The 24,971-nt window shown below is 41.0% G+C and overlaps 1 protein-coding gene across 1 annotated transcript in view; it reads right to left on the reverse strand.

Moving 5' to 3' along the window:
* LOC148135419 (uncharacterized) overlaps positions 1 to 17,031 on the reverse strand; it is a 30,797-nt gene extending 13,766 nt beyond the window's left edge. The window contains exons 1-2 of the mRNA XM_087984740.1: positions 16,870 to 17,031; positions 4,598 to 4,633 (exon numbers count right to left, since the gene is read on the reverse strand). Of these exons, the coding sequence (XP_087840866.1) occupies positions 4,598 to 4,610 (13 nt within the window). The 5' untranslated portion in view covers positions 4,611 to 4,633; positions 16,870 to 17,031. The remainder of the gene's footprint in view (positions 1 to 4,597; positions 4,634 to 16,869) is intronic.
* Positions 17,032 to 24,971: the final 7,940 nt, after the last annotated feature.

Raw genomic sequence — 24,971 nt, forward strand, 5'->3', positions numbered from 1 at the left:
TGGAGTTCAATCCGGGCAAATGCGAGGTGATGCAATTTGGAAGTTCCAATTCAAGACCGATCTGTCCAGTAAATGGAAAAGCCCAAGGAAAACTTGATGTAAAGAGATATGCGGGTGTTCAGATCCAGTCTACTCTGAAGGTGACAATGAAGTTCGATCGACTGGTCAAGAAGGCATACAGCATGCTGTCCTTCATCGAATGGGCTATTGGGTTCAACATTGGTTCGGCCATATTTGGAATACTGTGTACAGTTCTGGTCACCACATTATCAAAAGGATACGGATATTTTGGAGAGGGTGCTGAGGAGGTTTTCCAGGATGTTAGCTGCTATGGAGAACACTAGCTATGAGGATAGGTTGAGTTGAATCGGGTTATTTGGGGTGGCACGGTGGCAAAGTGCCTAGCACTGCTGCCTCACAGTGCCAGAGACCCGGGTTCAATTCCCATCTCAGGCAGCTGTCTGTGTGGAGTTTGTGCATTCTGCGTAGGTTTCCTCCGGATGCTCTGTCCAAACATGTAGAGGTTAGGTGATTTGGCCATAGTGTTAAGTGAAGGGGTAAATGTAGGGGAATGGGTCTGGGTGGGCTGCTCTTTGGAGTGTCGAGGTAGACTTGTTGGGCCGAAGGGCCTGTTTCCACACTGTAAGTAATCTAATCATTGACTATTCTCGTTTGAAAGACAAATGTTGGGGGTTTTGAGGTGGGGGACCTGATTGAGTTTTACAAACTCATGAGAAGGGTGCATAGAAAGTTTTTTTATTCCCCGAAGAGGGGGATGCAGTTACTCAGATTCATAAATTCAAGGTGAGAGGGGAAAAGTCTCAAGAAGAAAATGTTATTTACTTAGATAGTGGTGGATGCCTGGAACAGATTGCCAGTAGAGTCATAGAGATGTACAGCATGGGAAACAGACCCTTCGGTCCAAATCATCCATGTCGACCAGATATCCCAATCCAATCTAGTCCCACCTGCCAGCATCCGGCCCATATCCCTCCAAACCCTTCCTATTCATATACCCATCCTAATAAATGTTGAAATTGTACTAGCCTCCACCACTTGCTCTGGCAGCTCATTCCATGCATGTACCACCCTCTGTGCGAAGAACTTGCCTTTACATCTCTTTTATATCTTTGACCCTCACCCTAACCTATGCCCACTAGTTCTGGACTCCCCCACTCCAGGGAAAGAATTTTCTCTATTTATCCTATCCATGCCCCTCATGACTTTATAAACTTCTATAAGGTCACTCCTCAGGCTCAACCGCTCCAAGGAAAACATCCCTGGCCTATTCATCCTCTCCCCAAAGCTCAATTCCTCCAAACCTGGCAATATTCTCGTAAATCTCTTCTGAACCCTTACAAGTTTCACAACATCTTTCCGATAGGAAGGAGAGCCGAATTGCACACAATATTCTTTCAATGGCCTAACCAAAGTCGTGTACAGCTGCAACATGACTTCTCAATTCCTGTACTCGATACTCTGACCAATAAAGGAATGCATACCAAACGCCTTCTTCACTATCCTATCTACGTGCGACTCCACTTTCAAGGAGCTATGACCCTGCATTCCAATATCTCTTTGTTCAGCAACACTCCTTCGGACCTTATCATTAAGTGTATAGATCCTGTTAAGATTTGCTTTCCCAAAATGCAACACCTCGCATTTTTCTAAATTAAACTCCATCCGCCATTTCTCAGGCCTTTGGTCCATCTAAGCAAGATTCTGATATAATCTGAAATAACCTTCTTCGTTGTCCACTACGCCTCCAATTTTAGTGTCATCTGCAAACTTACTAACTATACCTCTTATGCTCACATCCAAGACATTTATATAAGTTATGAAAAGTAGTGGACCCAACACCGATCCTTGTGACACTCCACTGGTCACAGGCCTCCAGTCTGAAAAACAAGCCTCCACTACCACCCTCTATCTTCTACCTTTGAGCCAGTTCTGCATCCAAATGGCTACTTCTCCCTGTATTCCATTAGATCCAACCTTGCTCACCAGTCTCCCGTGGGGAACCTTGTTGAACGCCTTACTGCAGTCCATATAGATCACACCTACCGCTCTACCTTCATCAATCCTCTGTTATTTCTTTAAAAAACTTAATCAATTTTGCGTGATATGATTTCCAACACACAAAGTCATGTTGACTATCTCTAATCAGTCCTTGCCTTTCCAAATGCATGGACATCCTATCCGTCAAGATTCCCTCCAACAACTTGCCTACCACCGACGTCAGGTCCCCTGGTCCATAGATCCCTGGCTTGTCCTTACCACACTTCTTAAACAGTGGCACCACGTTAGCCAACCTCCAGTCTTCCGGCACCTCATCTGTGACTATTGATTATACAAATATCTCAGCAAGCCGCCCAGCAATCAAATCCCTAGTTTCCCACAGACTTCTAGGGTACACCTGATCAGATCGTGTGGATTTATCCCCTTTTAGAGGCAGGAACGATAGCGTCTTTTAAGGTGTATCTAGACAGATATGTGAATGTGTAGGGAACAGAGGGGTACAGATCCTTAGAAAACAGACAACAGGTTGCAGTAGAGGATCTGGATCAGTGTATGCTTGGAGCACTGAAGTGTCTGTTCCTTTGCTATAATTTTCTTTCTTCTCTGTTCTTGAAATGGAGCATGTCAACAAAGGACTCTTTCTACTTTTCATTTTTTCACAGTAGAAAGCATCCTATCTGGATACATCGCAGCATGGTATGGCAAGTGCACAAGAGATAACAGAGAGTCGCGAACACAGCCCAATCAATCTCACAAACCAGCCTTTCATCCATTGATTCCATCAAAACCTCTTGCAGCATTGAGAAAGCAATCAACATAATCAAGGACATCTCCAAACCCAGTCATCGTTTCTTCTGACTGGCACAACATATAAAAATTGAACAAGCGTACAAACAGATTGAAGTACAATGTTTTCCCCGATAATATCAAACTTTTAAACGGCCCTCTCAAATGTCATTTCTGATATTTCTCTCTGCACTTTCTCTGTGTCTGTAACACTGCACTCTGCAATCTGTTCTGATACTCTTTGTATGGTACAGTCTACTTGATTGAAAAACAGAACTTTTCACTGTATTTCGGTACATGTGACAACACTAAATCAAACAACACACAGGTTAGAAGTGGGTTTAATGATATACCTCTAACGTGTTTCTGAATTGTGTCAGTGCATTCCTGATCTTCTCCATGTTCCATTCTTCCATTGAAATAAACATTCACACTTGTAACTGGCCTTGCCTCTCTTTAAGGGTTTTAATGTAAAGATGTCTCACATTGTCCTTCAGGAACATCTGTGTTAATGCATTCAGAATTGGAGCAAGAGTATATCCTTATGACTGAACACTGACAGCTGCACTTCACTGATGTGACCTCTCCTTCCAAGAACACCCCATACGCTGGACTCAGAGAGACAACAGGCTTTGGAAAATCATGCAAGGAATGTAATTAAAGGATTTTATCTATAGGATATGTTTAATCAAAATGCCTGAACCGCTACAATAAGCTGTCTTCATGTACACGTTACTGTATCAGGATCACAGGATGATATGGATTAAGTTTCAGAGGATAGTATCTCAGAGCATTGAATTCGTAAAATCAATCTCACTCTTTGAAATTAATCAAAATGTGTTGTGATACTTCCCTTTGTCTGGCCGAGACCTTAAGAGCAGGGAGGCGATACTATGGCTGTACAAAATGTTGGTTATGCCACATAATGAGAGTATTGTGGCTGGATCTGGAATCCTCATTCTAGAAGTGATGTGAAATCACTGGTAGAGGATGCAGAGGGAGATTTACCCGGATGATGCCTTGGGAGCTGTAGAGTTTCAGTGATAGCGATAGATTGGGCAGACTGGGACTGTTTTCCTTATAACAGAGGATGTTGAGAAAGAGGGGAGATGATTGAGATGCATGAAATGATGAGGGGTGAAAATCGGGTAGACAGGAAGACGCTTTTCCCGCTTGATGGAGGGATTAATGATGAGGAAGAGCATAGATTGAAGGTAAGGGGAATTACGCATAGAGGGGGATGTGAGGAAAAAATATTTTCACTCAATGTGGTGGGGGATCTGGAACCGACTGTCTGTAAAGGTTGGAAAGGCAGAAACCCTTATCACATTGAAGAATGGTTTACATTTGCATTTGTGATGCCAAGGTTATGTGGCCAAGTGAAAGGAACGTGGGATTAGATTGGTTAGGTTTTTGTTTGACTGGATGTGTCAACGAGGTTTTGGCTGTGCTGTAGATTTCCAGGACTGTGCGGTTAATGATTTTTTTTAAGTCTTCTAAAGGTTTAACATTTTTATGTACTTTCAAACAACAGAACCTGATAATGCAGCTATGATTACATTAAACATTGCAGTTCTCACACCACTGGTTATGTGGCACTTCATAATGCACGCCAAAATAGAGACATGAGAAGATTAACTTTAGAAATGATGTCTAAACATGTATAAAAACTTCAGTAGTAGGTTTGTTTAAACAGTTTCTAATCAATTGATCTGATAATGAAGGCGAAAAGCATTACCAAAGTTTTGTTTTATGTCAATTAATTAAATGCGTTTTGAATTCTCATACTCACATATGTCCCGCATTTCGACCAGCACGTGGAATTGAACTAAGAGGAAACAATAAACGAATTGCTGAATATTAATACTTTCCTTTTTGCAAATCTTGAGACAGATAGAGGTGCAAATTTCTGTAATGGCATATTTTGATTATGCAGCCATGAGATGGGAGTGTAATGTTTTTGCAAGATTGTTGAATGTTGCATAAATTGGAGTCATAGTAAGAAAAGATGTTTTTGAGTTCTAACAGGCATTCCTTCAGACAGTTTTGGTAATATGTTGAATGCCATTATCGCCCACACCAGAAGTCTTCAGGTTTTGAAGTCAAGGGCTGATTATAAATAATGTTAGTGTAGCAGTGTATAGAGCTATCACATCAACACTCTCCCAGGACAGTCTGTATTAAGAAAGAATAGGCAAAAAAACAGGAAGGGAACTGGGCTAGCTCACAAAATAACAAAATCATAAATACATTAGCACGGGGAAATGTGATTGAAGTAAAAAGATATCGAATCACTTTGCATCTGGTTACGAATCAGCAAAGGGGAAAGAGTCATTGATGCGAATTATTTATAGAGCATGAAACATATAATACACATTTTGGGCATATTATCATCAAGGAATTAAGGTGAAATTTAATGTGGATGGAGTCAAAGTTATGCAACATGGAAACAGACCCTGCGGTAAACATCATCCACAGCAACCAGGCAAACAAAGCTGACCTCGCCATGTGTGTCAGCATTTGCCCCACATCCTTCTGAACCATCTTGTCCATATACTCTTCCTCATTCCTTCCATATGCTGTAACTCTACGCATCTCTACCACTTCCTCTGGCGGCTCATTCTCTAGTGCACCACTCTCTCTGTGAAAAGAAAATTCGCCGCAAGTCATTTTTTAGTTATGTCTTTTCTCACTTTCAAATCTCTAGTTTTGGACTCTCTCGCCATAGGAACAATACTTTGGAGTATTTGCCCAGTCCGTGCCCCTCATCATTTTATAAACCGCTATAAACTTTCAACGTCTGTTGCTCTGGGAGAAAAATCCCCATAACTATTCAGCCTCACCAACAACTCAAATTCTCCAATCCCAGCCACACTTTGTAATTCTTTTCTGCACCCTGGCACAATATCTTTAACAATATCTTACCAATAGAAGGACGACTAGAAGGCACTGTTGTGCCTCGCCAATTTCCCGTAAAGTCGCAACATGACCTCCCAACTCTTATACCGAATATTCCACATAATGAATAGAAGTGTGGCAAACACGTTCTTCAGCACCCTGTCTCCCTGTAATCCCAGTTTACAGGAAGTGTGCATCTGCACCCTACTGGCATCCCCCTGTAATGCACACAGGGACTGCTCGCAAGGACTGCTATTATGTAAAATGAACAATTAATCTTTATGAGGAGACTCAATTCTGAAATCAGCATTAATATGATGGAAGATGAATTTCTGGAATGTGTACAAAATGTTTTCCTGGGCTAGGGTTGAGGCACCATTCTAGGAACAGACCAAGTTGGTTTTAATATGTTGTAATGAGAAAGGTTGATTGATACTGTATTTTTAAATGATCCAATGCGAAATAGTGGTCACAACGTTATAGACTTGTAGGAAATAGTGACAATAACATCTCAAAATTTTAAGTTTGAATGCAACATCAATCATGTGAAACTGAACAAAGAAAATATAGATATCCACGGAATAGGCCATCTGGAGTAAGCTTTGAAAACTCAGAAAAGTAGTCAATAGGAGACGGCAAATCTATAAACAAGCACTTTAGGTTTCACAAGATATACACAATCCTTTAATGTACAAACATCCAACAGGAACGATAGATCTACCAAGATTCATGAATGATATCTAGATTTCATGAGTGCCATGTTATCGGGTCCGATGACTCCCAAAACATAATTGCTGCATTGACTTCTGTATTTCATAATTCTATACATTCTGGAAATGGTCATACTGACTTGAAGGTATCCAACATGGCCTCTTAAATAATGAGGAAAAGGTGTCAATAGAGCCTATTGTTAGCCTGACGACCGCAATAGAGAACATGGAGTCAAAGAGTCTTAGAGATTACAGCATGGAAAAAGACGATTTGGTCCAACTCGTCCATGTCGACCAGAAACCCTAAAATAATCTAATCCCTTTAGCCAGTATTTGGCTCGTGTCCCTCTAAACGATTCCTATTCATATACGCATTCAGAGACCTTTTAAATGTTGTAATTGGACTTGCCTCCACTATTTCCTCTGGCAGCTCATTCCATACTCGCCCAACACTGCATGGAAAAGTTGCCCCTTCGGTCTCTTTTATATCTTTCCCCTTTCACCCTGACCTTCAGCCCTCTAGTTTTGAACTACACTAAACCAGAGAAAAGACGTTGTCTATTTATCCTGTCCATGCCCCTCATAATTTGTAAATCTCTATAAGATCACCCCTCAGCCTCTGACGCTCTCGGGAAAACAGCCCAGCCTGTTCAGCCTCTCCCTATTGGTCAAATCCTCCAACCCTGGCAACACCCGTGTAAATCTTTTCTGAACTCTTCTGAACATAATACAATCGATTAGAGAGAATCTGGTAATTGAGCATGAGTGAGGAGTGGCAAAATTAGACCGAGCCAATATGGGTGTATTAAATTTTAAAAAAACATACTTAACAAAACTGATGGTGCATTTCGAGGATATTCCTTGCACCATACGGAAATGAGAAAGAGAGAAGTGACGTGGTTTTCCAAAGGCTTTACGTAAGATCCCACACAGGATATCAACAAAGACAAATACAATTCATGGGACTGGGTGGATTAAAACGAGCGGTTTGGAAATTGCTCAGTATATAGAGAGCAGAGTGGTGGGATGAGTGAATCATTCTCAGGATGCTAGCTTTCCACACGGGGTATCAGAACCATGGTATGTTGGCTTCCTTTCCTGCTTAAATTTCTATTGTTTGGAAGATAACAGTCTGTCTTGAGAAAGGTGAAACAGGAACTGAGATGACAACATAAGTGTTCATGTGGTTTCTCAAATCAATTTTTATCATCCATATTCGGGTGAGTCAAGTTATTGCTAAAAGTAAAAAAAAACATTATTGCGCAGTCAGCACAGAAGCAGTGTGTGGAAGTGAGAGAGCCCTAAGGCCCCTCAGATGGATTACACAAAGGAGTAAATGTAGCTCAGTTGGCTGGACAGTTTCCTTGTGATGCATGGTCGAATAAACGTAGGCCTGGACTATTTTCTAAATGGGGAGAAAATACAGGAATTGGAAGTGCAAAGGGACTTGGAAGTCCTAGTCCAGGTTTCACTTAAGGAGAATTTATTGGTAGTTAGGAAGGTAAACACAATGTTGTCATTTGCCTCAACAGGACTACAATATAAAAACAGGGATGTACTTCAGAGGCTTATTAAGGATCTGGTCAGGTTACCTATAGAGTATTGCACGCAATGTTGAGCTCCATATCTCAGGAAGGATGCATTGGCTCTGGAAGCGGTCAAGAGGATGTTCATGAGAAATATCTCAGCAATGAAAAGCTTAACATATGAGCAACATTTGAGGACTCTATATTCGATGAAGTTCAGGAGAATGAGCGGGTTTTCTTTCTGAAAATTTCAAAATACTGAACAGCCTGGACAGAGTGGACATTGGGAAGATATTTTCATTGGCAGGAGATAATAGGACCCGAGGGCACAGTAAAGGGAAGGTCTTTTGGAACGGAGATAAGGATAAATCTCTTTAACAACAGAATAGTGAATATGTGAATTCATTGCCAAAGAAGGCTATGAAGGCCTGGGCATTAAGTACAATTAAAACAGACGTAGATAAGTTGTTATTTGACAAAGGGATGAAAGGTTACAGGGAGAAAGCGGGAAAATGGGGTTGAAAAACCCAATCAGCCATGATTGAATGGCGTTCAGACTCCATGAGCCGAATGGGCTAATCTCTGCTCTGATGCCTAAGGGTCGAAGATCACAAATACAGACTGGAAATGAAATTGGAATGCTTAATATACATAAGGTTTATGTGAATCACATTCAAAGGATAATATTCACGATACACTATCGTGAGTTGTCAATTTTGAGATGCTGTATAATGTGGTACTATACTTTTAAGGAACAAAGTGTTTACTTGGAAGAAGAAAAGCTGATTGAATATTCCACATGTTACTGTGTTTATCCATTTACCTGAGGCATCTGGATTTTGTTTTAATTTACTCCTGGCCAGCAATTATTACCCATCCCCAGTTGCCCTTATGAGGGTGGTGGTGCGCTGCCTTGTTCAACTGCAGTTAAAATGTCATGTACAGTGTGAAGTGTGTTGGAAAACCATATTCTCCAAGAACCTTCTTAATTATTGAAGCCTGGTTTTGTTTCAGTGATAATGGCCAGAATTGTGGGATATTGGATGTAGAATTGCAGTTGTCAAAAGGTGCTCCGAGATAATCGAAGATTAATTCTGTTCTCACACATTAAGTATAAACTGAACGCATTTTTTTTTACATCTCACCCATGTCTATCTTATTTTAATAACATTTCAACATCATATCATTTCATCTGAGTAAAGTAGCTCCCTGTTACCTTCCATTTCAATCATCGGAACACTGGCCAAATTATGCATGTTGCAGGTTTTTCAATGCATTCAACTCGGCGGCTTCACGCTTGTGGGATGTTGGCCATGATTGCACAATTTTCAGCACCAACCACCACTGCTCAGACACTGAAGCAGACCATGTTCAAACGTAACGAGATGTAGATAATATCCAGGATTGGGAAGACAAATGGCGTGTCACATTCACGTTGCACATGGCAAGCACTGACCATCACTCTGATTTTGTCAGACCTATCGACTGTCTCCAGCATTTTTTCCGTGTGAAAGGACAAATCTTATAGAGTGGAGATGAGCAGGAATTTCTTCGGCTGGATGGAATGCTTTTGCTGCAGCGAACTGTGGAAGTCAAGTTATTAAGTGCAGTAGAGACATGCAAAAGGAGAACATTCCAATTCCTAACTTATTGCAGAGTGAAGAAAAAGCTAACTCATTTCCATCCTCGACATTCAGTTTGTAATCACGATTTTAGGAACCCCCCCAAAATGGAAATTGTGCAAATCTCTATATACTTTTTAGAACAGCTGTGGTGTTGAGTAGCACCGAGTAATATCCTGTCAAACTGGATTTCTTCATAAAGGAGAAATTCCATCATTTCCATCTATCCAACTGAAGGAAGTTTATTTGTCCTTTGAAGTAGCTTTTGTGCCATTTTCATATGAATGCTCCCCAAGTTCGCAAAATAAAACAAGACAAAAAACAGTGGATAGATGCTGGAGATCTGAAACAGACACAAACAGAACTTTTAAGAAGAGTTCGAAACAAATGTGTATAATTAATTGCTTGCAAATATTCTCTTGATGCCAAAATTGAATTTGTTTTGTGCATCACCATTTATCCCCTCCCAGTCTCAATCAGTAAGGACGAACAGTGCATCATTCCATTGCATACTCTCTCTTGATATCTGAATGTTTTAGATGCAATCATTCTATCTTCATGGTATTTAGAACAGATTTCTTTTTTAATGGCCTGCAATAAATTTCAAGCATGGGAATAATCAATACAGTTGCAGCTGCTGTTTGACTTTTTGGATGTAGGTTTGCTCACTCAACTTGAAGGTTCATTTCCAAACGTTTCGCTATCCTACTAGGTAACATCTTCAATGGGCCTCAGGCGAAGCACAGCTCACAATTTCCTGCTTTCCATTTATATGTATGGGTTTCTTTCGGTTGGTGATGCCATTTCCTATGGTGATATTATTTCCTGTGGTGAAGTCAGGGGGTGGTTCTGTGCAACATTCAACAGTGAATTAATGGCTCCACATATCTGCAGCTTTGAATGAAAACCAGTAAGAAGTACATGATTTTTATAATACTCTTTTTCTAACCATCTAGGCTTTTTGCACACAAATTAAAAGCAGCACCTGTAGGCGATTTAAAACGCAAAGGGACAAAAATCAGATAATGTAAAAGACATGAAGAAATAACACATTAATAGAAACACAAGCGAAAGCAGGTATCCAGCTCTCAAACTTGATCATATCTATTATTTGGTTTCAATACTGGAGCTATTAACTTAGCAAATTGGACTCTGGTTTTAAAATCACTCAATGTCCATTTTATTTAAACTTTCGCAAATGCATGGAGCCAATGTCTTTACCCGAGGAACAAGTACAGTGAGCGATGAAAACCCATCACAGAAGAAGAATGTGATCTGCTTCTCGGTAGAATTGGACCCAAGGGTGCAGTTAAGGGACAGCTCTTTGGAACTGAGATGAGGGGGAATTCCTTTAACCAGAGTGTAGTGAATCTATGGAACTCATTCCCACAGACGGGCAGTGGAGGCCAAGCTGATTGTATTTAAGACAGAGATAGATAGGTTCTTGATTGAAAGGTTCAAGTGTTACGAAGAGAAGGCAGGAGAAACATATCAGCTATAATCAAATGGCAGAGCTGACGCAATGGGTTGAATGGCCTAATACTGCTCTGATGTTTTGTGGTCTTACATGCATGAACATCATTGTTTGCCATGGTTTATGTTGATATTAGGATTTAGAGAACGATAGAGTACATTGGATCGCATTACTTACTGTGTAGGTAGATGCTGATAGTAATTATGAACGACACAGAGGCATTCGGTACTTCAGGCTCTTCAGCCCATCGAGTCCGCACATATCAAAAAGAACCAAACTATTCCAATTCCACTTTGCCAACACTTGGCACATAGCCTTGCCATCACAAGTGCATATCTAAATCCTTCTTCAATGTGATGAGGGCCTCAGCCTTTCCCACACTTGCAGGCAGTGCGTTCCAGATTCTCCCCACCCTCTGGGTGAAAAAAAATTTCTTCATATCCGCACAAAAACTTCTGCCTGAGTTGTTGCGTGGTTAAATGACTGAGTGATTAACACCCTTACGAGTGAGTACACCACACATTTGTTTGTCAGGAGACAGCTTGAAGCAAGTTACTGTCTCTCAACCCTGCAATCCTGATTTCATACTGTTATGAAGCTGTAGGTGTACTGTACCTTTAAGAGAGTTGAAAGTAGCAACGACTGAGCAAGCACACGGAGTACTGGAAAAATTAAAATGTAAAAAGTTGGTCGAACAGCTTGCTGTAGCTAGATTGCTCTGAGACAAAAACAAATTGAATTTCGGCCTATCAGTTTAAATTATGCCCCAATGACCAAACGCCAAGCAAACTTGAATGTAGTATTTTGACAAAATTGAAACCAAGGATATTATCCGATGTTTCGGGGTATACAGATCAGGTGTTTTGAACAGTTAGCCAGAGTGACAAAGAGAAGTGAGCCACCAACAAGTGGCTCTGCCAGCAGAACTGCTCTCTACCTTTATCTACCAAAGACATGTGAAGCAGAATCCCTTAAGCAGAAAACAACACAAAGATTTACAGAGGAAACTCGGAAAAGTTGACTGGTTTTAAAACGTGATTTTTTATGGGAAATCGTAATCTGAATTTTATATCGGACTAGTATTCTAGGGGGGGAGGTAAAAGATAGTTTTAATAGAAATAGGTTTGTAATGAAAGGGGATTTTAACTTTCCAAACATATACTGGGACTGCCATAGTTTTCAGTACTTGGAAGCTGAAGAACTTGTTAAGGGTGCACTTTTTTTTATTATTCAGTATGTGGATATACCTACTAGACAAGGAGCAAAACTTGTTCTTCTTTTAGAAAATCATGTAGGGTAAGTGACTGAAGGTGTCAGTGAGGGAGTACAATGAGGCCAATGAGCAGAATTCTAATAGTTTTAAGACAGTTATGGAAAAGGATATACCCGATAACAAACGTTAAAGCTCTAAATTGAAGGAAAGCTGATTTGACAGTATTATTTAAGAACTTTCAAAAGTTGGTTGTAAGCGGATATTTACAAGTAAGGGGACGGCTGGAAAATGGGAGGCCTTCAAAAATAAGACGAAGGAGTCCAGAGGCAGTATGTTCTGTTCAGTTTGAAGGGTAAGCCTAGTACATATCGGGATGCTGGATGACTAGAGAAATTCAGGTCTGCTGAAGAAGGAGTACAACAAATACATCAGGTATAGTCAGAGGGAATAGAGTGATTCCTTAGGCGGCAGGAGCATACTCAAGAGGGAAATCAGGAAAGCTGAAGGGGATATGAACTAGCTTTGGCAAGTAGGGATAAGGGAAATGCAAAGAGATTCGACAAATACATGAACGGTTTAAAAAAGTAACAAGGGAGAGAATAGGTTCCCTTAAGAACTGCAAGGCCGCCTATGCATGGAACCGCAGGAGATGGATGAGAGTCTAAACGAGTATTTTGCATCAATGTTTACTGTGATGAAGGATATGGAAGCTAGAGAACTTTGGGAAAGAAATTGTGATAGCTTGAAAAGTGTCCATTTAACAGAGATGGTGGTATGGACAGTTTTAAAAGGTATAGAGAAGGATACATCCTCGGGACTGATCAGGTGTATCCCATAACTTTGTGGGAAGAGAAATGATTGCTGGATTCCTTGCAAATACATTTGCATTATCTATTGTCACAAGTGAGGTCCCAGAAAACTGGCAGTTGGCTAACATGGTACCATCATTTAAGATAGATGGTAAGGACAATCCGGGAAACAATAGACTAATAAGCCTGATGTCAGTGATAGGTAACTTCTTGTAGAGAATTCTGAGAGACAGGATTTGCATGCACTTGGAAAGGCAATGACTGATTATAGATAGCAAGCATGACTGTGCATGAAAAATCGTTCCTAACATATTTGTTTGAGTTTTTTGAAAGAGGTGACCAAGAGATAGATGGAGACAACAAGGTAGTCGTTGTCTATGTGGATTTTAGCAAAGCCTTCAAGAACGTTTTGCACTGAATTGGTTGTTATGGTTAGATCATATAGGATCCAAAGAGAGCTAGCTAGTTGTATACAAAATTGGCTTGACAGTCGGAGGCAGAGGGTAGTGGTTGAGAGTTATTGTTCAGACAGGAGGCCTGCAACAAGCAGTCTACAGCAAGGATTGGTTCTGAGTCCATTGTTGTTTGTCGTTTATATAAATGATTCGAATGAGAGTATAGATGGTATGGTTAGCAAGTTTGCGGTTTGCACCAAAATTGTTGGTATCGTAGACAGTGAAGGATGCTATCTAAAACTGCAACATGATCTTGATCAAATGAGCCAGTAGACTGAGGAATTGCAAATGGAGTTTAATTCAGACCAAGACAAGGTGTTACGTTTTGGAAACACAAACCAGGACAGGATTGACACAATTAATGATAAAACACTTGCGAGTGTAGTCATATAGGCAAACTTAGCAGTACACAAACTTCCTTGGGGTGGTGAGTGTGGGCACACTTACAACATTTAAAAACACTAAGGTAAGTACATGAATAGAGGAGAAAGTGAGGTCTGCAGACGCTGGAGATCAAAGCTGAAACTTTATTGCTGGAACAGCACAGCAGGTCAGGCAGCATCTAGGGAACAGAAGATTCGACGTTTCGGGCACATGTCCTGAAGAAGGGCATGTGCCCGAAACGTCGAATCTTCTGTTCCCTAGATGCTGCCTGACCTGCTGTGCTGTTCCAGCAATAAAGTTTCAGCTAAGTACATGAATAGGAAAGCTTTGCATGGATACGGACTAGGGGCTGATAGATGGAATTAATTACGTTTGGAATTATGCTCAGCATGCACTGCTTGGACTGTGTCTGGTCTGGTACTGTGCTGCATAACTCGATGGAGACCAAACATGTACACTGTTTTGAAAATGTGCTCTCACCAATGCCTGTACAACTTAATCATGATTTCCTTTCTTTTCTGTTCAATTCCTCACGTGGGAGATGATTGGCCTTCTTCATTACTTCCTGTAACTACATACTATTCATCAAAATCCCTCTACACCTTCAAATTCTAACAATTGTCCTCCTAATTGTTTTCCCTTTTATTTCTGGAGAGGACAACTTCCGAATTTCCTAAATGATAATCCACCTGAAAATCTCATTGGAACAGTACTACAGATTGAATGCAGACAAATTAAGTCTTCTTAACAGTAATATTTCATTCCCAACATTGTACCATCTCAAAATGTAACCACCCTTCCCTTCATCTAAATTATTCATTCCCTTCATCTAAATTATTGATACAAACTGTACGAAATTGTGTGGTCAGTAGAACCCTGTGCGTCTCCAATCGTGTCATTCTGACAACATAAAACAGAGCCATTGATCAATACTCTGCTTTCTCCAGCCACCCAGGCTAGTTTGTTACCACACAATAGCTAGCCCCTATTTTGAATGTGGTACCTTGTGAAATGCCTAACTGAAATCCAAGTACAATACATCATTGGACCCCCTTTATTCAAAGCACGTCACTTCTCAAAGAATCCAGCTAAACTGGTTAAATACAATTAAGCAGCTGTTCCCCTTCATTGAAGGTTCAAATAAAAAGGGGCATAATTTTAACATGAAAGGCAAGAGGTTTGGAGGAGATTTGGACAAATCTTTTTTTTTTTTACCCAGAGGCTCATGTGAATCTGAATGTACTGCCTAGATTTTCAACAGACGACAAAGGGAACAAAGTATTGTAGGCCCCATTGAATAATAGAAAGTTCAAGGGGAACTTACAGAAGAAATGAGGAGAGCAAACAAAGGCACGAGAAAACACTGTCAGGTATAAACAGGCAGAATCCCCAGGTATTTTACAAAGATATCAAGAGAAGAGCCAGAGCCATTAGGAATCAAGGGGAAAATCTGACCGTGGAGCTATAGGATATGGCCAGCGTGTTGAATCATACTTCATGTCTGCCTTTACTCAGGAGAATGAGGATCATACAGAACAGATGAGATCCTACAGCCCCTATAGTCTGTATGACCAGAAACGTTCTGCTGCCTACACGAGCGTCAATTTCCCCACTAGGCCCATAGCCTTGGGTATTGTGACATATCAAGTGTTCCTCCATGTACATTTTAATAGTCCTGCCTGAACTACATTCCCATAAAGTACAACACAGACCTTCTGGGTGAAAACGGTGTTCCTCATCTCCCCTCTCGACCTGCTGACTTTCAGTTTCAAATTATACTGACGTTTCATTGACGCTTCAACTGAGGGAAACAGTTGCTTTCTATCACACCTTTCCCTCAATAACCTACATCCCGCTCCCAGATTCCTTCTCATCCTTTCTGTTCCACTGATACCTACTTGAGCTTATCCAGCATCTTTTCATCACTGAAGTGATCCTACCTACACAATACCCTGGTGAAACCCCTTAACACACTCTCCAGTGCAATCACATCCTTCCCTAATGTGGTGACCAGAACTGCACACAGTACTCCAGCTGCGACCCAACCAAAGTTATATGTGTCTCTGACATGACCTCCCTGCTCTTCTAATCTATGCAATGATGGGAAAAGGCATAAACTGTCCCATACGTTAACCACTCTATCAACATGTCCTGCCAACTGCAGGGATCTGTGGATAAGCATCACAAAATCCCTTTGCCCCTTTGAGCTTCCTAGTGTCTTGCCATTCATTGAGCACTTCCTTCTTCGAACATACATCTCCTCCTATTTCTCATGCTTAAATTCACAGGCCATTTAAGCAACCTGTTTACATCTTCCTGTAACCTAACACCTTCACCCTCATTATCAAGTATCCAGCCAGCTTTGCATCATCTCCAAACTTACTTATCATCTCTCTCACAATCTCATATTCACCATTGCCAAATATCACAAACAATAAGGGGCACAACACTACACACTGTAGTCTGCTTCCAGTCCCACAAAAAATCTTCCATCACCATCCTCTGTCTCCTATCATTAAACCAGTTTGCATCCATCTTGCCAAGGTAACTTCGATCCCATGAGCTTCTACCATCTTTATCAGTTTCCCAAGTGGAACCTTGTTAAAGGCCTTGCAGAAATCCATACAAAAGACATTAACTGCTCTCCCCTCATCCAAACACTGGTTCAACAAGGACGCAGGTGCAGAATTCTGGAGGAAGGAATACGTTGTCGTTGAGTAGATTGAAATAGTGAATGGGGAGGTAACAGAGATTTCGGAAGGTTTACAAGTGGGCACATCCCCAGATCTTGGTCAGTTGGATCCCACGCTGCTGTGGGAGGTGAGGGTGCAAATTACCAGGCCTCTAACTGAATCTCCTAATTACTTTTCTGAACATAGGGGAGATGCCAGAGGACTGAGGACAGCTAACGTGCTTCTACTTTTCAAGAATATGAACAGATATATATCAGGAATTACAGACTAGTGTGTTTACCTCAGTGGTACTATTACATCAGGGAAACGACTGACGACAGTTCTGAAGGACAGCATTGGTCTCCACTCGAAGAGGCAAGCTTTGATCAAGGATAGTCAGCGAGGCTCCGTCAGAACAAATGCTGAACAAATCTGGTGAATTCTTTCAAGGAGATGACCAAGTGTTCGGAATGTATTTCAGCAAAGCTTCTGACAAGGAGCAAAATGGAAGACAAATATTATGAGGGAAAAATAACATGGCTCTCGGGGTAACATGGCATGTTGGATCCAGAATTAGCTTATTTGCAGCAAACAGAGGGATGTGATAGAAGACTGTGTGACTGGAGGCTGCTGTTCAATGGTGTACGACAGGGATCGGTGCTGGGGTTCTTACTTCTATGATATAATTAATGAGTTAGAAAAGAATGTGTGTGTGCGTGAGCACAGCTCGGTGTCTATGAAAGGCTGCAGCCTCAGATGTTGAGGGCAAATTACTGACATGGCTGGGAAATTGTTTGAGTGGCAGGTGACAGAAAATAAGGATAATGGGTAGGATTTCAAATTAACAGAATTTGACCAGTAGTGTCCCAAATGGATCTGTGTTAGTGTCTCAATCATTTGCATTATTCATTAACTTGGATAATGACATAGGAAGTCATATATGAAAATTGCTGATGACACATGTCAGAAGGCACTGAAGACAGTGTAGATAACTGCATAAAATCATCATGGTATGGTGATAGACAAAGTGAATGTGTTAACCTGCAGCAGATGGATCTCATTGTCGGGAAGTCAATGTCATCCATTTTGGACTGAAAAAGGATCGATCAAGATCCTTTTAAGTCTATACTGGGAGTATTGAGAGCAGATATAGGCACCACACCTGAGAAGGCATATGTTAGGTACTGGACAGAGTATGATGTAGCCTCACAAGAACGACACTTTTACTACAGTGCTTAAGATATGAAGAGAATTTATAGAAATTAGACACGTTTTCTCCAAATTTTAGAAGGTTAGAAGATTATATGATCAAATTCATTTATTAATGTTCACAGAAAAAGACAGTTTATCTTTATCTACCATATTTCCATTAGTTGGGCATTCCAGAACAAGTTCCACGCCAACAAGAGAGATATTAGGAAGCAGTTATATACACAAAGGGTGCTTGGAACTCTCCTCTACGAATGGCAGTGGATGCTGGATCAGCTGTTAACTTTCAATCACACATATATAAAATTTGTTATGCCAAGGCATTAAGTGGACCAGCCAAAGGCAGGTACGTGCTGAAAATGTGTTGCTGGGAAAGCGCAGCAGGCCAGGCAGCATCCAAGGAGCAGGAGAATCGACGTTTCGGGCATGAACCCTTCTTCAGGAATGAGGCTCATTCCTGAAGAAGGGCTCATGCCCGAAACGTCGATTCTCCTGCGCCTTGGATGCTGCCTGGCCTGCTGCGCTTTTCCAGCAACACATTTTCAGCTCTGATCTCCAACATCTGCAGTTCTCACTTTCTCCTAAAGGCAGGTACGTGGAAACTTTCAGATCAGTCTTGATCTCATTGAATGGTGGGAGAGGATTAAAGGGCCGAATGGCCTCGTCCAGTTCCTATAAGACCATGAGGTGCATGGATGAGGTGGATATAAACCAGCTGTTCCTGTTACCTGAAGGCTTAATAGGAAATCATTTCAAGCAGAGAGATAAGACAGTTGGAGAAAATTCGATGAACTTTTTTTTCACTCAGATGGGTTTAGGTATCTCGAATGGACAGCATGGGCTAGTAACTACAGCAGGAAACCTCGCAACATTTAATAAGCACTTGTCTGAGCACTTGGAATGTCATAACACTTAAGACGATGTACCAAGTGTTGGAAAGTGAGATTAGTATGGGGCAATTAATTTTGTTGGTGTAGACTCGATGGATCAAATTGCAACTTCGAAATTGCATGATTCTATGATTGCATAACTCCTGACAGTGAGAGGTACCGAGGGAAGATGATACGTCAGCAGCTCATAGTTAGAAGATGGCAATGTTAGAAACTCACAGATTTAGCAAACAAGCGCTGCAATATGAAACAGAGGAGGTTAGACATTTTGTAGAGAACTGATCAGGATGGGGAGGTGAAACAGAGCAATGGATAGACATGGATTCAGATCTACAGTAAAGGAATTACACCAGCTTCAGATATGGAAACTCTCACAGATAACTGGCAATGCAAAAAAAAAGCTCAAACCTGTAGAAAAATGGTCAAAACTACTCACCACTTCAACAATTTCGCCATTTACAATGTGAAACCTCCCACTGGAGCCTCCATCGTAAAGATTTCAGAACCACTAGACTCAGAATATCCCACATTTGAGGTAATCACTTGGGGAGTGGGTAATGTCACCTTGCAAGTGTCAGTGTGTGATGACAGCACAGCCACAAACACAGAATTCTGGGGTCTGTAAAATCTAGTGATCACTCCCACATTCTGAAAGATGGGAGATGCTCTAAGATGGTGGACATAGCTTTTATCAGAGTGGTTTGTGGTTCGGGAATTTCAGTTACTTGGTTAAATTTGGATAACTAATTATTCTAAAGGATATGGCGGGGTGATAGAAGTGTACAAGCTAATACAAACAGATCTACAAACACGGAAAGAGGCCCTTCAGCCCATTGAGGCTGTGCCAGTCAGAAACAACCACCTAACTGTTCTCCTCCTATTTTCCAACACTGGCCCAGAATCTTGTACGCCTTGGCCTTTGACCCAAATCACTTCACAGGCAGTGAATTCTCGTTTCCTACCACCTTCTTGTGAAAAAGCTTTCTCCCATTCTTTGTAAACCTTTGTGTCCCTTACCTTAATCTATGCACCCTGGTCATTCATTCCTCCACCGAGGGGAGAGGTTTCTTCCTGACCACAGTGTCTGTAAAAATCTAGAGAATGAGAGTAGGAGTGGGCCATTAAGCCCTTTCTGATTGCTCTGCTAATCAGTATGATCATGGCTGATCACCCACCTCAAATAGCAAGTTCTTGCTTTTCCTCTCACTTGCTTTGATTCCTTCAGCCAAATGCAATATCTAACTCCTTTTGAAACCACACAATGTTTGCCCTTGACTGTTTTCTGTAGTAGCAAATTGCACAGGTTGACCACTCCCTGTGGGAAGAAATTTCTCGTTACCTCAGAACTAAATGGTTTCCTCATGACCTTCATCTGTGACCCCTTGCTATAAAGTATAGCTGTGGTCCTTCAAGAGACCATCTTCTTACTCTGGTTATCCTTTCACTGTAAAGGTACTTGTAAAGTAACTTGCTACTTTTCTTTCTTTGAACTGTCATAATCCATTCATGCCCCTGTTTTGCTGTAATTTCCTTTTCAAGTTATCCCTTCCACATTGGGTACTTCTCTTGCGCTTCTGTTGTCTTGAAACTTCACTACTTTCTAAATGACTAATTTTCTTTTTATCTAATTCTGCAAATACAGGCTTCATATAATTTATTGTTCTCATCATTTGGCTTCATTGGAACTCTCCAGATGTGCTTCTTCAATCTATCCCACAGATTTGATATTCAGTCTCCTCTGGCTAAATCACATTTGACCTTCCACCAGTTAAGAATTTTTAATTCATGCCCAACTTTATACATCGCAACCTTGAATATAACTGAGTTCTGATTGTGGTCTAAAATTACTCCCCCATTGATATTTCAAAGAGTTGCTCAGCTTCATTACAAAACATAAGGTCCAATACTGCCCCTTGTCTTGTCGGGCCTTGCTCATACTCACTTTGAAAAGCTGCCTTGGACACACGCCAAGATTTCCGCTTCATCTAAACCTTTCATACTATGACTACTCCAGTTAATATTTGGGAAGATAATAAATTGGTTTGCTGTTTTTGTTACTAAGTTGAAGACTTGAAATTTATCCACATCATACTTTTTCAACTATGCATCTGCCCACTCGTACCATGCTCAAATCACAAATTTGCTTTATGGAGAAGTTATCCCCATTCTAAGAAATTGGTAGAAAACTCCTCGCAGTCATCAACAATATTTCTCCTAAAAACATGTCGGCACCGTTAACCTACTCCCCAGCAAACATTACCACCGCGCCTGCGCCCTACCGCCCATTGTTCCCAAACAAGATACCGACAGTGAAGTATAGTTTGAACTTCGCCAATGGCGACAAAACAAGACATAAGGAAATCACATTGATGTTTGCAGCTTACTTCACATCTTTATGAAGCCTTTCTGTTCATCCACCGAATCCAACGCCCCCATCGTCCTCCCGGATTGTTAACGGTCCGGGAGCCGCATGACACAACATGCCTTCTTCGCTGTGACTCGCGCCGCGCGTGCTACACTCAAACACGGTACTGATCCTGCGTGCATCTTTCTGTTCTGTGACTATGGAACAGATATTATCGATTGGCATTCTGAATAGCCAGGCCGCCATTGACTGTTCTACCTGCAGTGTGTTCACTGGAAGAACCGGTTAGCTCAGTTAGCTGGCTGAATTCGATTTCTACTTGCCTTTTGGATAAGAGGCATAAGTCCAATTATAACGTATTTTTCTTATTTAACAAACGCACAAACTTTCACAACGTTCCAAATATGGTCTCATTAGCGTGGCCCTGTACGTTTGCTTATTTTTCGACTTCAGTGCATTTGAAATGAAGGCCAACATTCCTCTGCTCCCCACTAAATGCGTATCTGATTTAAACTCAAATTCCAATGTTAATTTGTTCATTTCGGATTTCAACCAATAAGTGTGGTATATTTGGAACTTCACGGTATAAAAGCAGGCCTGGATATATGATGGCTTTGGTTTACCTGTCGAGTTTAGACGGCACCAGTATACCCCAGATTGCTATCTCGCTCTAATGGTGCAAGGCCTCTCCAAAGTCGATTAGAAGCAGGACAACACTAAACTTCCCTGGTGCCTTGGTCAACACAACTATTGCTTCATCACAATTTTCCAAATCTCAACCCGCACCAAGATCAATAGTTCCATCTCATTCAGGTTGGCCTTACTGATTATTGGTTTCAGAGGCACATGATAAATATCTAATTGACTCTTATGGCTGATCTGAATTCCTATGTTGTCAAATGTCTGTGCAAGATCGTTTCATTACATTTTCTTATTGTCAATTTTCTCAGATGAGGATAGGTTGAAATGTTCTTTACTTCTTTCTTAAATAGAATGAGGAAACCTTTTTCAATGAGGACCTGGTGATTGATATCCCTGAGCTTATGTATCAATCTTTGCTCAATATGATGAATTTCTCATTTAATCAGATACTTAATTAGCATTGTGGTTAGCTTTCACCGCGGTTGTGAGGAAGAGTCTTATCGAACTCAAAGCATTAACTAAGTCTCTCTTTCCACGGGTGCTGCCAGACCTGCTGATATTCTTCAGCATTTTGGGTGTGTTCTTTTAATATTCAGTTTGCAGAACCAAACGTACATTGCATTTATTTGAGCATTTTGACATGGTAATTTTCTCTTCTCTTTAATCAATACCTTACACTCAAGCCTGATGTTGCTACCGTTCTCTGACATAGTGGATATAAGTTGTCTTTTAAAGCTAATGTAGCGATTTCCCTCATTAAAAATATCAGTTAACACAACATATTCTTTAAACAACTAAATGGTATTTCTATTTCTATTGTACCACATTCTACCTGGGACATTTCTGGAGGTTTTCTCGTCCATCCATAGGATGAGGGTGATGCTGGGTGATTCAGTTTCATTTGGCCATTCCTAAATGCCCTGGAGACGATGGGGCTGTCCACGACAACTAGGTTTTCTCAACTGACTTATCCCATTTGCGTGCATTTGGCCCATATTCTTCTCAACTTTTCCAATCCTTGCACAGATCCAAATGCATTTGAAACGTTATAATTGTACACCCTCTATCACTTCCTCTTTTATCTCATTTCTAAATATGCATCACCTGCTGCGTGAATAAAGAACTGGCCATTTGGTTCCTTTTAAATCTTTACCTCTCACCTTAGACTTCTACCTTCCAGTTTTAAACACCCCTACACGGAGAAAAGAACATTGGCTATTCACCTTCTCGAGCCCTCATGAAAAACATCCCTATCTTTCCAGTCTCTACTTATAACTCAAACCTTCCAGTTTTGGTAACGTCATTGCAAATCTTTTTTTGCAACTTATTTTTTTCCATAACATAAGTTACTGGAATTGTATGCAGTACGTCAAAAGTGGTCTCACCAATACTTGCGCAGCTATAATATGATATTATAACTCAACACTAATGAAGGTAAATGTGCCAAACGGCTTCTTCATTTTCCAGCTGACATGTGATTGAACTTTCAAGGAACTATGTACCCCACCGTCGTTAGAATATTGAATGGACTCACAAAATCTTAGCATTCGCCTGTACCTGTGTTTTTGTTTTGCTGCTATTTCCTTTGCTTAAAACTTATCTATGCTATTTAACAATGTGATCTGCCTGTATTGCACGCAAGACAAATCTTTTCACTGTGCCTCAGTATACGTGACAATAAATTCAATTCAATTTATTCAATTCAATTCAAATGATTTACAAGGATGTTGCCAGGGTTAGAAGATTTGACCTACAGGGAGAGGCTGAATACGCTGGTGCTGTTTCCCCTGGAGCGGAGGCTGAAGGGTGACCTCCGAGGTTTATAAAATCATGAGAGGCATGGATGCAAAATAGGAAAGGTCTTTTCCCCAGGGTAGGCGTGCCAAATCCAGAGGGCATTGGTTTAGGGTGAAAGTGAACAGATTTTACAGGGACCTAAGGGTCAAATCTTTCACGCAGATGGTGGCGAATATATGGAATGAGCTGCCAGTGGTGGACGCTGATGCCTTTTAAATGTTACAATTGTATCAGGATGAGTGTATTAATAGGAAGGGTTTGGAGGGATATGAGCCAAATGCTGGCAAATGGAAGTAAATTTGCATAGGATATCTTGTCAGCAGGGATATATTGAATTGAGAAGTTTATTTCCATGCTGTACATCTCTATGTCTATTTGATAACAGATGCTTTATTTCAGTTGATGTAAATATTGTTATAAATCAGAGCAAGGTACTAATATTCAGATGTTAAGGACAGAGGGTTCCTCAAGTTGAGCACTTTTGAGAATCCTGGGAGACCCCTATTTCTGGTTTACTTTCTAAAGAACAAACATTAACCACAAACACCAAATGTGCTTTTATTTTGTTTTACTTTTCTTGTTTTCTTCCCTGACATTCTGTATCTGGATGGTTGACAGGCTGGGACAGGCTGCCACATATCCCGATATTCAGGATCCAATCCTTGTCATCCTGAAGCCCCAGATCATAATTAGTCTCTCTAACTCGTGCAGTCAATTCATTCATTTTTGTTACGATGCAGCACACATTCGGACATCACAGCTTTTAGTTTCAATTTTTGTGATCTTTTGAATCCAGCTTTGATTGCTGGTACATTTATTCTCCTTGTCTCTGTTTATCATTCTCTGCCATTTATTTTCCACAGCACTACTCGCTCACCTGCCTTGATTTGGATTGGCGATGCTAAATTGCCCATACTGTCCAAGGATGTGTTGGTTAGGTGGGTTGGACGCAGGAAATACAGGGTTATAGTTTCACAGTAATCAAAGCAGGAGTAGGCCATTTGGCCTGTTGAGCCTGCTCATCCATTCATTAAGATATTCGCTGATCTATCCACAGTGTAAGCTCCTCCTAACAGTATTATCCTGACTACCCTTAATTCCTCTACCATGCAAAAGCCCATCCAACTGTGTCTTGAATATACTTAATGAAGCTGCCTCTATTGCTTCCTTTGGCAGAGAATTACATAGAATCACTGCTATCTGGGAAAAGCAATTCCTCCCCATCTCTATCCTAAATATATTCCCCCTAACCTTGAAGCTCTGTCCCCTCATCCAGTCTCACCCACCAGCAGGAACAACCAGATAGCGTAGGAGACGGTGGGTTGGCATTCTCTTCATAGGGGTCCGAGTGGACTTCATGGGCTGAATGGCCTGATTCCACACTGTAGGACTACTATAATTTACTACAGTTGTGTTTGCTCCGGATCACAGCACCCAGAACCTCCCACCGTCTGCAAATTGAAAGACAAATCCCACCCTGCCCTCTCATTTTTGTGTTAC

This window comes from Chiloscyllium plagiosum, unplaced genomic scaffold (genome assembly GCF_037043375.1).
Source record: "Chiloscyllium plagiosum isolate Xiang-an unplaced genomic scaffold, Cpla_swu_hap1 HiC_scaffold_49, whole genome shotgun sequence".
In the NCBI taxonomy this organism is placed as follows: Eukaryota; Metazoa; Chordata; class Chondrichthyes; order Orectolobiformes; family Hemiscylliidae; genus Chiloscyllium; species Chiloscyllium plagiosum.